Genomic DNA, 13,968 nt, shown 5'->3' with positions numbered 1-13,968 from the left:
CCTGCTAAAGAAAAAATACCAAAAAAAAACCGAAAAAACAGTCCAAATTTAATGCCGAGATATGCTATATGGGTTCAATTAGCCCGTGGCATACCGAATTTACAAGTTTTAAGAGTGAAAATCTACTAAGTTTCTAGATTTCCACTGTTTATAGACTTGGCATCTATTTGAATAGGCTAGATCAAGGCATAGATTGAACTGAGATATTCAAAGTGGTCTAATTAATTTCACTTCATTTCACATGACTTAATAGATTACGTAATACAAATTAATATCACATGATCGGTATTACGTAAGAAATCTCACAGGTCACGTTCTCAAAGTTACGTAAGCATTTTGTCCAGAGTCACGTGCTGTAAGAAAATGAAATATTTTGAATAATTATCGAAAATTTTTTGAACCGCGCGCTCGCGCCCGCCCGCCTTTAAAAAAATTAGAGCTTTTGATGAACTTTCGAACTCGGACAACGAGCTCATCAACTAGAAAAAAGAGTCCAAAACCAGATCAAAATAGCCAGAAAATTGACCTGTGTAGCGATTTATTATCTCAGGGCTAAAGAACACTTTGAAGTCTGATCAAAATGCTGGATCAAAGTGCTGTTTTGGGTGCTTTTAGCCGCACAATGGCTGCAGATGCTCGAGTTATAAAAGAGGCCGAACAAGAGCTTTATCAAATGCAAAAAGAGCCAGGTTTCACGTCTTTCCTGCTAAGTGCGGCAACAGATGCTTCAGTGCCCCTAAATGTGCGAATTTCGTGCGCTATCTACATGAAAAACAAGATCCAGCGGTGTTGGAGTAGTAAACGTGAAGACGCAATTGTACCACAGGAGCAAAATGCAGTGAAAGAAGCTTTGGTTCAAAGCGTGATTATGCACGCCGAAAATATGCAGATCAGACCGTATTTAACGGAATCTGTGCGTGGAATTTTGGACCACAGCGACCAATGGGACCTGAGTGGCGCCATCCAGGAGCTTTTATCTAGCAACAAACCGGAACTCGTATATCCAGGTCTCCTTCTCCTGTTCGAAGTGTGTATCAAGCACCGCTGGGACATGCCAGAGAATAGACAGTACATCGATAGCGTTGTGGAAGCCGTGTTCCCATCCATCGAGGCTATCTCTGCCCAGCTTGTCAATGAAACTGATTACAAGTCGAACGAACTACTTTATCTGGTGCTCAAGTGTTTCAAGTATGCTTGTCTCAACAATTTCCCGCGCTACTTCGGCAACCCCGAAAAATTGCAATCGTGGGTTGAACTGCATCTATTCTTGTGCTCGAAGCCCCTACCAAAAGAAGTTTTGGACTTAGAACCGGCCGACAGGTCTCTAGACAAAAGAGTCAAGTGTAATAAATGGGCTTTTGGCAACCTGTCAAGATTCTTGATAAAGTACAGCAGGTCCACGAAAACTATCACCCAAGAGTACGTCAAGTACGTTTTTGATCAAGTTGTGCCAACAATCTTAACGGAATATTTCAAAATCATAGAACTTTGGGGATCTGGATCTTTATGGCTAAGTGATGCGTCGCTATACTATCTGATCGAGTTTCTTGAGAAGTGTATGACAACTGATTCGCTATGGTCCATGATCGAGCCCCATTTGGAGTCCATCATCACCTATGTGATATTTCCTTGTCTGTCAGCTAACGAGGATAGCGTTGCCCTTTTTGAAGAGGACCCTGAGGAATATACTCGTCGCTATTTCGACGTCAACAAAGAGGGCACAACCGCAGATGTGGCCTCCACTGATTTTATTTTTGTTGTCGGTCACAGAAGGTTTGAGGAAGTCACCAAAATTTTACCTCTGATCAACAAAGTGTTCAATGAATTTGCATCGAGAGGCGACTTGGAAAGTGCATACCAGGAAGAAGGCGCTTTGAGGCTGCTGAGCTCGCTGTGCAGCTTTCTTGCCGAAAAGAACTCTCCAGTCAAAAATGAGCTAGAGGGCATTTTCGAACATTTCATTACCCCCTTGCTAAAGCAAAACAAATATCCTTTCCTGATAGCGAGGTCCTTGGAGACAATAGCCATCCACCAACAACAATTTCATGACATGAACGTTCTCTCTCAGGTATATGAGGCCGTTTACATCAATTTTATGAACTCAGATCAACTCCCTATACAGGTGGAGGCAGCCGATGCTTTGAAAACCCTAATCGTCTCAAACCCTACAATTCATCCACACATTTCATCCCAAGTTCCGGGGATAATGGAAAAATTGTTGAAGTTATCGAAAGAATTCGAGATTGATCTTCTATCAGAAGTCATGGAGTCGTTCGTTGAGAGATTTGCCGATGAACTATCGCCATTTGCTAAAGATTTGGCGGCCAGTCTGGCGGAGCAATTTGTTACTTTGGGGCAGTCTATTGTGGAGAACTCAAGTGGTTCCTATTCGACCGCTGACCAGGATCAAGAAATACAGGCCAGTGCGCTACTTCAAACTATGACAACAATGGTCATGTCCATGAACAAGGTCTCGCTGATAGACAAGTTTATGCCGGTGGTGAAATTCATCATCGTGAATGCTCAAATCACGTTTTTGAGCGAGGCCGTTGATCTTATGGATTCCTTAGCGTTATCGTCTAAAGCCATGTTCAACACATTTTCACCAGAGGTTTGGGAGTTGCTACATGATGTGATAGATTCATGCCAGACCTACGCCCTCGAGTATTTCGAAAGTTTCCAAGTTTTCTTCGAGACAGTAGTCACTTACGGCTTCCCGGTCGATCAGACCTATGTGCCTCCTTTTCTAGAGGTTCTTTCGCTTGCGATGGACAGTGGTGTTGATTTCGATGTTGAAAGTGCACTAGACATATTGCTGTTCTACATTTTATCCATGAAAGACATTCCTTTGATCGATAAGGCACTAAAGCTGGCAAACGAAGAAAATGATGACTTGGAGGTAGAGGATTTCACGTATGTGAAGGTCTTTTTGGCAGGCCTATTTGTCAGACCGCTGGAGACCTTGCAAATATGCGAGGACAAAGGAGTGACACTTGAAATGCTTCGCAAATGGTTCTCTTGCAAGTTCAGCAGTGTTCTTACAATCAAGCTACAACTGGTTGCTATCATCTCGCTATTGGGACTTCCGGAACTACCCAGTTGCCTGAAAGGGTTCATTCCGCAGCTGTCTAACAAGCTGATAGACCTTACTGTTGCGCTTCCCGTGGCCATCAGAAAAAGAGATGCGATATCGAAGGGCGAGGTTGGTGATGACACGTTTCAGGACGACGGCACCGAATTTTTCGATGAGGTAGAAGACGACTTTAAAGAGTCGTGCTTGGATGATATAAACTGTTTCCAGCAAGTGCATACCCTTTTTTCGCAGTTACAGACTTCCAATACCGAGTTGTATGTGCAAGTCATGGGATCACTTTCGGAAGATAAAACGGACACTTTAAAGACAATTCTAGAGTTTGTAGCGCAAAATTGAGCTCTTGAGTTGATCAACAGAAAAAGTGGTATATTTAAACAACAGCATGCAAAAAAGACACAACAATTTACAGTACCAATAATCTTACAGAGCACTAGTGTGCAAATCTTGGAAGGGAAAAAAAAAAGATGAAAAAACCCCCAAGTGCCGTAGCCCCCATTTTTTTGGTGCCTTGAAGTGAAAGACCAATATCATTGAGACAACTAGTAATACATTTGAGGCGCGGCGATAGTCTTGATTTTGACTTTTAAGTTTTTGAGTTTTTCAGTTTTTGATTAAACGCAAACCTATTCTTCGGCCTTTACAGACCCTGGAGGAGACACCTCACTTGCTGCGTCTTCGCCCAATTCGTTTTCTGGCTCCAGTTCCCCGTCCGGCCCGCCTGTGGTAGAAGTTTGCTGGAAACGTGTGCGAGATTGCCGGAAAAGCTCTTCTTGTTGTCGAAGTAGCTCCTCTTCGGAGAGACCTGATTTTTTGAACTTGGCATCCCTACGTTCTTTGATGCGTTGTGTTTCTCGGTGCTCCACCAATATCTGCTCTAGATATGGTATGAATTCATGGTACTCCAGCTCTTCTAGGGCCTTGATCACGTGGTCTGGTGCAATTGTCTTTTTAGCTTCTTTATCGGCCATCTCGGAAGCCATCGATGACAGGATCATGATGAACTCGATTCCGGACTCGATGATTATTTCTCTGGCCTCTTTACTAAACGTAAGGTCACTTTCCAATGCTTCTGATATTATCTTTTGCACGGTTGCCTTGGGCAACGATATGTCTTCCTGCTCGCCCATGATTCCACGATAAATATGACAAAGTGAAAGTACAATATGGATGAGGGAAAACCGCTTGGGGGATCTTGGTTAATACAAGCTTGCTGATACTCGTACAAATTGGGATCTGAATTTGGTGTTAATTCCCATTTTATGGGGAATCAGTCCTTAAAATTATTCAGGGCTCCATTTAAACAAAGTTCATGGCGATGCCTCCATGCTGGCTAGGTTTATATATGGATTTTTCCCATAGTAAAATTGACAATATATATAGAGAAAAAAAGAATGATAGTGAAAACGCGACTGTCACATGGGAAGAAAACAAGAAGAAGAATAAATGAGAACTGCAACCATGCTTGTATGAATCGCAAAACGTATTTTAATCCTTCCAATTATAACCTCGCACTGGGGACTTATATGAAATCTTAAAACGAAGTATTGAGGTAAACTAGCAATATCACTTTGCATTTTCATGACATAGTCATGTGACTAGCTAAATCTGATCATTTTATTATTTAGCGTCGTTTCAAAGTTGTAAGCACGTGACTGATCACTTTTTTATTTCGTGGCGCAATTTCATGGAAAATTAAAAACGTCAAGATATCACGTGAGCAGCAAAGTACACCGACAAATCAAAAACAAGATCGTTTTGATTTCAGTGAGTATCTTGAAACTAGTTTTTACCCAGCCCCTGCACCCCTTTCTACCAGTCAATCTCCCCGGTTTTTGCCACTTCGCTTGTTTAGTTTACTTTTTGAACATTGGTATCGCGTCACACGAACTTTTTTCAGTCGTGGGTATAAAATTTTAAAAGGCGTCTATATATCTCTAGAATCATGCGATGAGCTAGATTTCAATCTGTACAACCTGTTCTTCACAAGGAAAGACCTCCGATCATGGCTAGCTCTCCAGTTGTACTGTCTCGATATGATCCGAGCGGTCAGTTTCTGGCCTACGTCACGGTAGCTTTGGACAAACAACGAGTCTCGGTAGAACCTATAAGAACTGCCAAAAGTGATGGTCTGGTGAATGAGAATTTTCTATATTTGGAAGAATCGAATTTGCGAGCAACGTGTTTGGAGTGGGTCACGCTAACTTCCGGCGACTCTCAAATGGTCGCCATTGGTCTAAATTCGGGCGAAATCTGGATATATGCGCCTGCCGCGAACCAAATTATCTACAAATTGTCAACTGGCAGCATCGATGCAATTCAAGATTTCAAAATTCAAGGCGACATCGCGTGGTGCTGTGATCGTGGCGACACGATATATAAGTTCAGATTGACCGATTTTACAATGGAGAAGAAATTTAAAGTCGACGGCTGCGATAATCTACAAAAATTATGCATTGTGGACGCTGATCATATTCTTGTGGCATCTCATTCCGTTTCTCTAGTGCAAGTCCACACTCACACCGTGGAAAGAACATATCCAGGCCATATAACAGCTGTCACAAATATCAAAATGGTCAACCCCAGTACGTTTTTAACCAGTGCATCAAATGACAGATTTCTGAACCTTTACGATCTTGCAAACGGTGGTACCAGCTCCGTTTTGGTATCACAGGCAGACGTAACCCAGGTGGCCCATTTCAAAGATTTGGTCGTAGCAGTGGCATTAGAAGATGGTTCTGTGGAAATTTTCCCCGATCCACTCGTTACCACCAGCAATAAAAGACGCAGGGTGGTTTCGAAGCAATCGGCACATCGCTTGAAAATACAGAGACCCACCAATGAAGAAGTTGTGGCAGTGGTGAACGTTTCTATAAGCGCAGACATTATCAATTTTGCGTGGCTCGAAAATGCCACCGTTCCTTACAGTGATCAAAAGCAATGGCGTGAATTGCCCACTTCAAGCTTAATAACAAAAGAACGTCCTTCTGCTGGATCTAAAAATGTGCATAAATCTCTACATGGCCATGATCAAGCTGCACCCAAATCGTATGTCGAGGGCAATGCAACTGTCACCTCCGGTGACAATTTTAAGCACGTCAAAGAAGCTATTTCTGAGCTAGAAAGAAGTGGAGATGATTTTGAAGAGTCTCTTGCCGAGAAATTGGCACAGTCGTCCATAGGACCAGACCGTTTTGATTCTAAAAAATCGAAAAAACGTGCCACCACAGGTACACTCACAGTAGTTCTTTCTCAAGCTCTTAAATCTCATGATCACTCTCTCTTAGAGACGGTGCTGAATAACCGTGACGAGAAAATCATCAAAGGAACCATTGGTCGCTTGCAACCGTCGTTGGCGGTGCTTTTGCTGGAACGGCTTGCTGAGCGTATCGCCAGACAAAGCAATCGACAAGGTCCGTTGAACGTGTGGGTTAAATGGTGTTTGATCATTCATGGTGGATATTTGGCCCGGATGCCAAATTTGACTTCAAGTCTGGCCTCTTTGCACTCAACACTACGGAAGCGAGCGGAACTACTGCCTCGCTTGCAAGCTTTAGAGTCCCGTCTGGAGTTTTCCCTGAACCAGCTTGACGCTTACCGTGCTCGCAACGCTATTTCTAGTGAGGAGTACGAAAGCCGTGAGGGCAAGGCCCAGGAATCAGATGACGAAAATGAGGTGGAATACAACGAAGAACTTGACGATGCGGGTCTGATAGAAGATGGAGAAATGGATTACGACAGTGACGTTGAAGAAGAAGACGCAGGCTCTGTATCGCCACTACCGGTCCAGTCCGAAGAACAAGATTTCATTAACGATACAAGCCTCAAGCCGGAACTCGACGAAGGATACAGTGACGTCGAAGTCGAATGACTTTATAGATATCCCGGTATCTTTCCCTACTGCATCGTTGTATTTTCCAAAGCATTACAGTATTATATTAGTATTATTATCATAATTAGTATATAAAGCATCTAATCATTGAAAACTGACTCTCCACCGGTACCTCCGGCCGGGTGCCCCGTTTAGATTAACTTTTCGTAATCGATTAATCTTAAAAACCCAAGACTATTTAAATCCATCAAAAAATGATAACATGGGTTTTGGAAGAAAGAGGGATAGGAATGGGCTCGAGATGGACAGAATCTCCATCAAATTTCTGTCTCCTAACGAGTAGTTAAGTTTGACCCAAATAGTTTGTTCCCGGAGCTCACCGATCAATAATGGATAAGCAGTATATCAGTTATAATAACGTCCATCAGTTATGCCAAGAAGCATCGACAAAAATCAAGCAATTCAAGCCTGATTTGATCATTGCAATTGGCGGTGGTGGTTTTATCCCAGCCAGAATTTTGCGTACGTTTTTAAAGGAGCCTAATGTTCCCACAGTGCGTATTTTTGCCATTATTTTATCGCTGTACGAGGATTTGCAATCTGTTGGGTCCACCGAGGAAAAACCTGGCGTGAACGTGCAAAGAACTCAGTGGATCGATTACGAACAGTGCAAGCTGGACTTGGTTGGTAAAAACGTTTTGATTGTGGACGAAGTGGACGATACACGTACAACGCTGCACTATGCCTTAAGCGAATTGGAAAAAGATGCAGCTGACCAGGCTCGTGCCAAGGGCGTCGATTTGGAACAGCATCCGGAGCTGAAGACCACTTTTGGTATATTTGTGCTCCACGACAAGCTAAAGCCCAAGAAGGCAGACTTGCCTGCAGATATACTCGACAACGAGCTGCGTTACATTGCAGCCCGTAAAGTTCCTGACAAATGGTATGCGTATCCATGGGAGTCCACGGACATTGTTACCCATACACGCAACGCCATGGAGCAGGACAACGATGTGTTTTTGGATTAGCTGGGATTTCAAGAGAGTTGCATGGTTAAACAGACAATGAGAGCCCAATTGGAGTAGTGATTGTTTCGTTGAACGTGTAGTTTGTTGGTAATTTAAAGATAACATATTCTTCAGGTGAATAATTGTGTATGCATCCGCTGTGATGAATTAGAATGGGTGCGTTACGTAGTAGCTAGAGTCTCGCGTAAAAGACGATTTCTAGACGTATTGATGAATTGAGAAGTCAAGTTACTGTTGCATAATGGATGATGTGGTGGTGTGAACGAAGAGTGGTGATGAGATTTTATAACACAGATAATGAATGCATTGCCACCAGATTACGTGACTACATTAGCGTGACTCTACATCTCAAATATCTATCTTTCTATCTATCGATCTTGCATTAGAACTTTCATAAACACGTCTGTCTACACAACCACACAAACTTGTCGCCTTTTATACTTTATTTCCATCAAGTTTTGTGTCACTTCAAATGCGACGTGGTAAACCCCGCACTTTGAACAGGCCTTTGGCCCATTCGCCCGGGGTCACCTTCAAATGCAATTCGCCGTCGTCGAACCCGGTCTCGGCGGCTACGGCCACTTCGTCCCTTGCGGCCAAAAGGCCCCGCAGAAACCACAATGCGAGCACGGATCCGAAGTACATCATACCGGCGAAAACCGCGGTCTTATAGTAGCCATTGAGTCCCGAGGACAAGTCTGCGATTTTGTCTGCGGGCACCCGCAACTCCAGTCCGATGATCGGCGCCGTGATTCCCCCGGCGCTCAGATAGATCCAGATCATGCCTAGACAAACGCCCAGCTTGTGCAACCCCACAACGCGCGTAGCGATCGGCGCTATCACGGACCAAATAGTGCCCATGAACAGGCCTACAATCAGGGCAAACACCAGCGCGGTAGCGAAATTCTGACAAGGGATCCACATCGCCAACGAGAAAATGGTCACAATCAAATGTGCCACGATGCTAGTCGTTACAGGGCCAAATGCGTCCGCAATGAGCCCCATAGCGGGACGTCCAAAAAAAGCGCCCACACTCACCATCGATGACACTATGCCGCCCTGGTACCGCGAGTATCCCAAAGACACCGTGAATGCAGAGAGCGAATACAGCAACACCACGTATCCAAGCATGGTGCATAGCACGTACACCACAAACAGCCAGTATCCCACGCTTTTGATGACCTGCATGTCGAACATGCGGTACGGTCCTGGCGCGCGGTGCGCGGCTATCTGGGCCTGGCGGATTTCTTTGACGCGCGTGCGCGTCATCGCCAGGGCAACCACATTCAGGAACGTGCAGATTACGCACTGCGTGATCAGCGCGTACTTGACCGACCGCTCTTGCATGATCTTCTGCATCCCGAGATTGAACACCACACCGCCCATCCCGGAGCCCGAGGCGCCGATCCCCATTGCAACGTTGCGGCGTCTGCGGAACCACTGTGGAAGCAGCGCAATGCTCGGTATGCAGATAAACGCCAGTCCAAACGAAATCATCACGCCCTGCGTCAGATACAGCTCCCACAAACGCACCGAGAAAGCGGCAAGTAACAGCGACGCGCACTGTAGCACAAGTCCGATGGCAATAACTATCTGGGCCTTCGTGCGATGCACAAGCCATGCGATTGCGGGACCGAAGAAAAGGCCCGATCCGAACGCTAGCCCGCCAATAGCCGCGTAGTCCAAAGCACTGGAGTTGGCAAACTCATTGGTGGAAAGGTACTCCGCCAAATACACCGCATAACCAGCGTTGGCGCCCCATTGCGAGAAATTGTAACAGAAATAGGCCGCTACCACAAACCACCCAAATCCGCCATCAGGAACATCCACGGCATTATTGTCCGTTTTGTGTGTCTTACCATCTACGGGCGCCAAATTCTCCGGATCTTGCTGGGGTTTTTCCGAAGACGACTCAGACATCGATTGTTCAGACATAGTAGGGAAAGAGAGAGAAAGAGAGGGAAAACGTATGTGTATTGAAACAGAAGGATAGTCACGACCAAGACGTAGTGTTGAATGGGTATTAAAATGTTGACGCGATAGAAGGGTCTTTTGGCCTATGCTAGACTTTGTTTCTGAATTCTACCACTAACGGCTAATATTGTAAGTCCTCGAAGTAGATTTAGTGTGTTACTTTATATTTGCTTGACTTCAACGCCATTATTAGTAAGGGCCAAGGTTACGCATCCGCTGGTGCGTCGACAAAAGCGGCAGCGCGAGTCTTGGCACTAGAATGGGACTACGTGTAGTAAAATAAAGGCAAGGGACACGCACTACGCAGCTACAGTTTCGGTCGGTTAGGGTTTACAGTAGAGTAGTTCTTAATAATCGGAAACGGACGCGGAAGCGGAATCGGGGGTGGATCGCGGCGTTAGACGGAAAACGGGGTTGAGCGGCGAGCGAGACCCGTGTGTGTGTGTGGGTGTAGGGGTGTAGGGGTGTAAAGGGTGTCAGATTGGTATGAAGTGATTAGAGACACGTGACTGACACTCAAACAAAGAACACAATTATAAGACAACAATACCCCTTTACATAGAACTAGTTCTACCACTGCAACGGTATTACACAAATCTATTGTCCTTCTGCAAAACAATCTTTTCCGCTTTTTAACGCATCACTGTATACGAATGTGTCGTCCGGTGTTTTTTCGTTTCAGTTTTACTTCTCCCACATACCCAACAGCCGAAACAAAACCAAAAAAATTCCACGCCTAGCCTTGCCTCACTTGACCCAAGCCAACTCGCTACTTCTCTTCTGACACCCTCCGCCCGCTCTATACTGCTATCTACCCTCTGGGTGACTTCTCGAGACTCATCATTTAAAGTTAATTAAACCTGCCAAGATATGAAAAATGACCCACCCAATGATTTTATTGAAAATAGACTCTGCACATCACCACGTCATATCCTTTCAAATTCTCTTTCAACTCCTTGTTCTCAACCTTTAAACCTCCAAGTAAACCTTTCGTATCGTAATCCATCACAATAACTAGGTATGACACTAGACTCGAAGGATTCTTCTTATTCTCAAATCCCAATCTGGCTGGATTGTGATCCAGGCCACGATGACGCTGTCGCTATCTTGTTGTCGTGCTTCCTCCCGCAATTTCGTTTGCTAGGCATCAGTGCGTCTTACGGCAATGCTCCACTGGACAAGACTGCCTATAACGCTTTATCTCTACTCACTGCAATGGGCAAACATAACCAGATACCGGTCTATGCTGGGGCCCAAAAACCATGGTCTCGTGAAGCTATCTATGCTCCAGACATCCATGGCGCTTCCGGTCTAGATGGTACGTCACTGCTTCCCGTGCCTAAAGCTCAGCTTTGTACGAATCAAAGCTACCTGGATGCAATGGCCAGTGCAATTTTGGCATACCCGGAAACCATCTCCATCGTGTCTACTGGTTCATTGACATCTGTGGCCACACTTTTTCAGGAAAAACCACATCTCAAGCCCTTGGTCAAATACATAACCGCTATGGGTGGAGGCATCAATGAAGGAAATAGGAACGAAAATGAAACTGCAGAATTCAACATCTGGATAGACCCACACGCCGCTAATTCGATACTAAAGGATACAATACTTAGCCCCAAGTTTATCTTGGTGCCAGTGGATCTGACCCACAAGGCAATTGCTACGAAAGAAATTGAGCTCATGGTTCTTGCAGATGGGACGTCCAACCTCAGAAGACTGTTTTACGAGCTTTTTGTCTTTTTCGGGCGCAGCTACGAACATGCTCAAGGTTTTGAAGATGGTCCTCCAGTACACGATCCTTTAGCGTTGATACCACTACTGGAATTTTACGGACTTGAAAAACCTGAAACTATAGATTTTGAGTACAAACGCTTACAACTACAGGCTGTAGAACAGGAAAACAGCCCTAACCTGGGCCAAACTAGGGTGCTAAAAGAGTATCCTAAAGAGAACAATATGGGATCCATCGTGGGGTTTAACCTCAACATGTCTTTTTTCTGGCATCAAGTCGATCTAGCACTTGGATTGGCCGCAAAGAATGCCACAATCTAGGACAATTTCAAACCCATATATAATCTATCATGGACTTGCGTGTTTGGGTCAACCTTTTCGATTTTAGAAAAACATAATTTCAGGCCAGCCGGACACAATGGCCCTGCAGGCGTGACTTTGTCAACCCAGTTTGGCGACAAGCTCCACTCAAAGTTCCGAAGCACAGCCGCCATGGTTATACGTACTTCCATCAATGCCAGCTTTTCTCCCAAACAGGCACGCCTGCCACCATGAAAAGCACTCATAGCACAGGTATTCTTCCTATGCCTCCATTCGCTCATAACGTCAGTGATACTATCACCCCAGCGTTCGGGCAAAAAGTCATCCACTGTGTCGCCCCACGCAGCAACATATCTACCAGTGGAGATGTTATTGTAGCCGACATATGCTCCTTTAGGTATGAGAAAATCTTTTCCTAGCATGCACTTCTTGGTGGTGCAGCGGTTGATGATTTGGGATAAAGGCGGATAAAGCCGTATGCATTCAAAAATGAAGCTGTTGAGCAGAGGCAGCTCGTCGAGATTTTGTTGTCCGCATCCTTGCACTTCAGCTCGAACCAACTCCTGCCATTTTTCTTCTTTCGCAAACATATAAAAACATGTAGTCAAAAGTAATTGCGGGTTTTCGTGGCCGGCAACAACAATGATGACTAGGTTGTCGATAAGTTGCTTCTCGGTAATCTCACCGCGATTGAAACTACGAATCAAATCCGAAGATGCAAATTTTGTCTGTTCAAAAGTATAATTGTCAATCATGCTATCTCGAACAGCTTTGATCAAGCATCTTCTGAAATCCTCAACATAATCTCTCGCTCGCTGCCGCGAAGGAATTGGCAGAAGATCTAACATAGGAAAATTCAAGTACAGTGGTTTGAAAATGTTGCTCTTCACGTTTTTTAGCTTAACATGAAGTTGTGAGTTTTCTCTCGTTAATGTCCCGATGTCTATCCCGAGCGCAACTTCAGAAATATTTGCGAGACTCAGTCGTTGAATAAGCTCCGGCATCACAACTTCACTGCCAGCAAAACTCAATTTGTCACCGTTGTTGTCTCCCAATTCTGACATCTTCCTTTCATCTTTTCTCAGTTGCCGCTCAATTAGTCCACAAAAAATGGAAGCATTTTTGACCAGAGGCCTTTGATCAAAGAATTGAAGTCCTGGTGTGATTGCCTTTCGAAAGCATTTCCAAATCGCACCATGAGCAGAAATGACGTTTTCGCCGGTATATGCTGATATGACACCATATGGAATCTTTATATGGTTACCACTTTTTGCAAAAGTATCTTCATCTTTGAAAACTTGTGCCATAAGTTCAGGGCGAGAAACAACGATGTTCCACCGCGATCCAAAAAAGAGTTTGACTGCACCATACTCTTCGAGCGGTTTGCGAAGATAAAGTTCGAAAATATCTTCCTGGTCAAAATCAAAAATTGAAGGCAACAGTGTAACATAGAAGGGAATAGTGGGGATGTTTCTGGGATAGTCCCACGGAGGAAACGCGACCTTGAATATCACCACTAGTATTATCACGCCCAGTACAAGGCAAAATGCACTCAACCCCATATCAGTAAATTGTCACAGCCTTCGTGTTCCTCAAGATTAGACGCTATTACGCACGTATGCTCGATTTTATAAAGTGTCTCTCACACCAGCGAAGTGGAGACATTGATCCTAACCCCCTTGTCGAAACTTTTTCGTACATGGTCTTTGCCAATATTGTTACTGGGAAGGCTAAACTGGTGACAGTTCGCACCTGGTACGCGAATTGATTGCTCTACCATGGTCGCGACAATTACAGCCGCAGGAGCTGGAAGTTTGGAAGGTAGCCTTGACAAAGTTTCACTAATGTTCTGGAACCTCACGGATTTGCCGAGCCAAAAGAGAATTGTTCAATGGGCAACAAGAAACATACACAAAGTTTCACCTCAATTTATCTTTTTTTAGACCTGTTCAGTTCGTGACATGCTGCGCTATAACAAAGTCACCATT

General features: G+C 44.6%; 7 protein-coding genes across 7 annotated transcripts; 4 read left to right on the top strand and 3 right to left on the bottom strand.

Annotated features, from left to right (window-relative positions):
* Positions 1-580: 580 nt before the first annotated feature.
* On the top strand, positions 581-3,430 carry SXM1 (LALA0S06e06282g1_1; the record flags this gene model as incomplete). The annotated part of the gene is made up of 1 exon (XM_022771965.1): positions 581-3,430. One exon carries the CDS (start codon positions 581-583, stop codon positions 3,428-3,430), a length of 2,850 nt encoding a protein of 949 aa, XP_022629116.1.
* A 287-nt stretch (positions 3,431-3,717) lies between these two features.
* NCB2 (LALA0S06e06260g1_1) lies at positions 3,718-4,221 on the bottom strand (the record flags this gene model as incomplete). The annotated part of the gene is made up of 1 exon (XM_022771964.1): positions 3,718-4,221. One exon carries the CDS (start codon positions 4,219-4,221, stop codon positions 3,718-3,720), a length of 504 nt encoding a protein of 167 aa, XP_022629115.1.
* Positions 4,222-5,096: 875 nt separating this feature from the next.
* Positions 5,097-6,962, top strand: UTP5 (LALA0S06e06238g1_1; the record flags this gene model as incomplete). The annotated part of the gene is made up of 1 exon (XM_022771963.1): positions 5,097-6,962. One exon carries the CDS (start codon positions 5,097-5,099, stop codon positions 6,960-6,962), a length of 1,866 nt encoding a protein of 621 aa, XP_022629114.1.
* Positions 6,963-7,312: 350 nt separating this feature from the next.
* Positions 7,313-7,951, top strand: HPT1 (LALA0S06e06216g1_1; the record flags this gene model as incomplete). The annotated part of the gene is made up of 1 exon (XM_022771962.1): positions 7,313-7,951. One exon carries the CDS (start codon positions 7,313-7,315, stop codon positions 7,949-7,951), a length of 639 nt encoding a protein of 212 aa, XP_022629113.1.
* Positions 7,952-8,419: 468 nt separating this feature from the next.
* LALA0_S06e06194g (LALA0S06e06194g1_1) lies at positions 8,420-9,886 on the bottom strand (the record flags this gene model as incomplete). Its single annotated transcript, XM_022771961.1, has 1 exon — positions 8,420-9,886. One exon carries the CDS (start codon positions 9,884-9,886, stop codon positions 8,420-8,422), a length of 1,467 nt encoding a protein of 488 aa, XP_022629112.1.
* Positions 9,887-10,945: 1,059 nt separating this feature from the next.
* URH1 (LALA0S06e06172g1_1) lies at positions 10,946-11,980 on the top strand (the record flags this gene model as incomplete). Its single annotated transcript, XM_022771960.1, has 1 exon — positions 10,946-11,980. One exon carries the CDS (start codon positions 10,946-10,948, stop codon positions 11,978-11,980), a length of 1,035 nt encoding a protein of 344 aa, XP_022629111.1.
* On the bottom strand, positions 11,977-13,542 carry DIT2 (LALA0S06e06150g1_1; the record flags this gene model as incomplete). The annotated part of the gene is made up of 1 exon (XM_022771959.1): positions 11,977-13,542. One exon carries the CDS (start codon positions 13,540-13,542, stop codon positions 11,977-11,979), a length of 1,566 nt encoding a protein of 521 aa, XP_022629110.1.
* Positions 13,543-13,968: the final 426 nt, after the last annotated feature.

The sequence above is a fragment of the Lachancea lanzarotensis genome, scaffold LALA0S06 (genome assembly GCF_000938715.1).
Source record: "Lachancea lanzarotensis genome assembly LALA0, scaffold LALA0S06, whole genome shotgun sequence".
Classification (NCBI taxonomy): Eukaryota; Fungi; Ascomycota; class Saccharomycetes; order Saccharomycetales; family Saccharomycetaceae; genus Lachancea; species Lachancea lanzarotensis.
The sequence above is the reverse complement of the archived record's forward strand: the minus strand, read 5'-3'. Positions and strand labels throughout refer to the sequence as shown.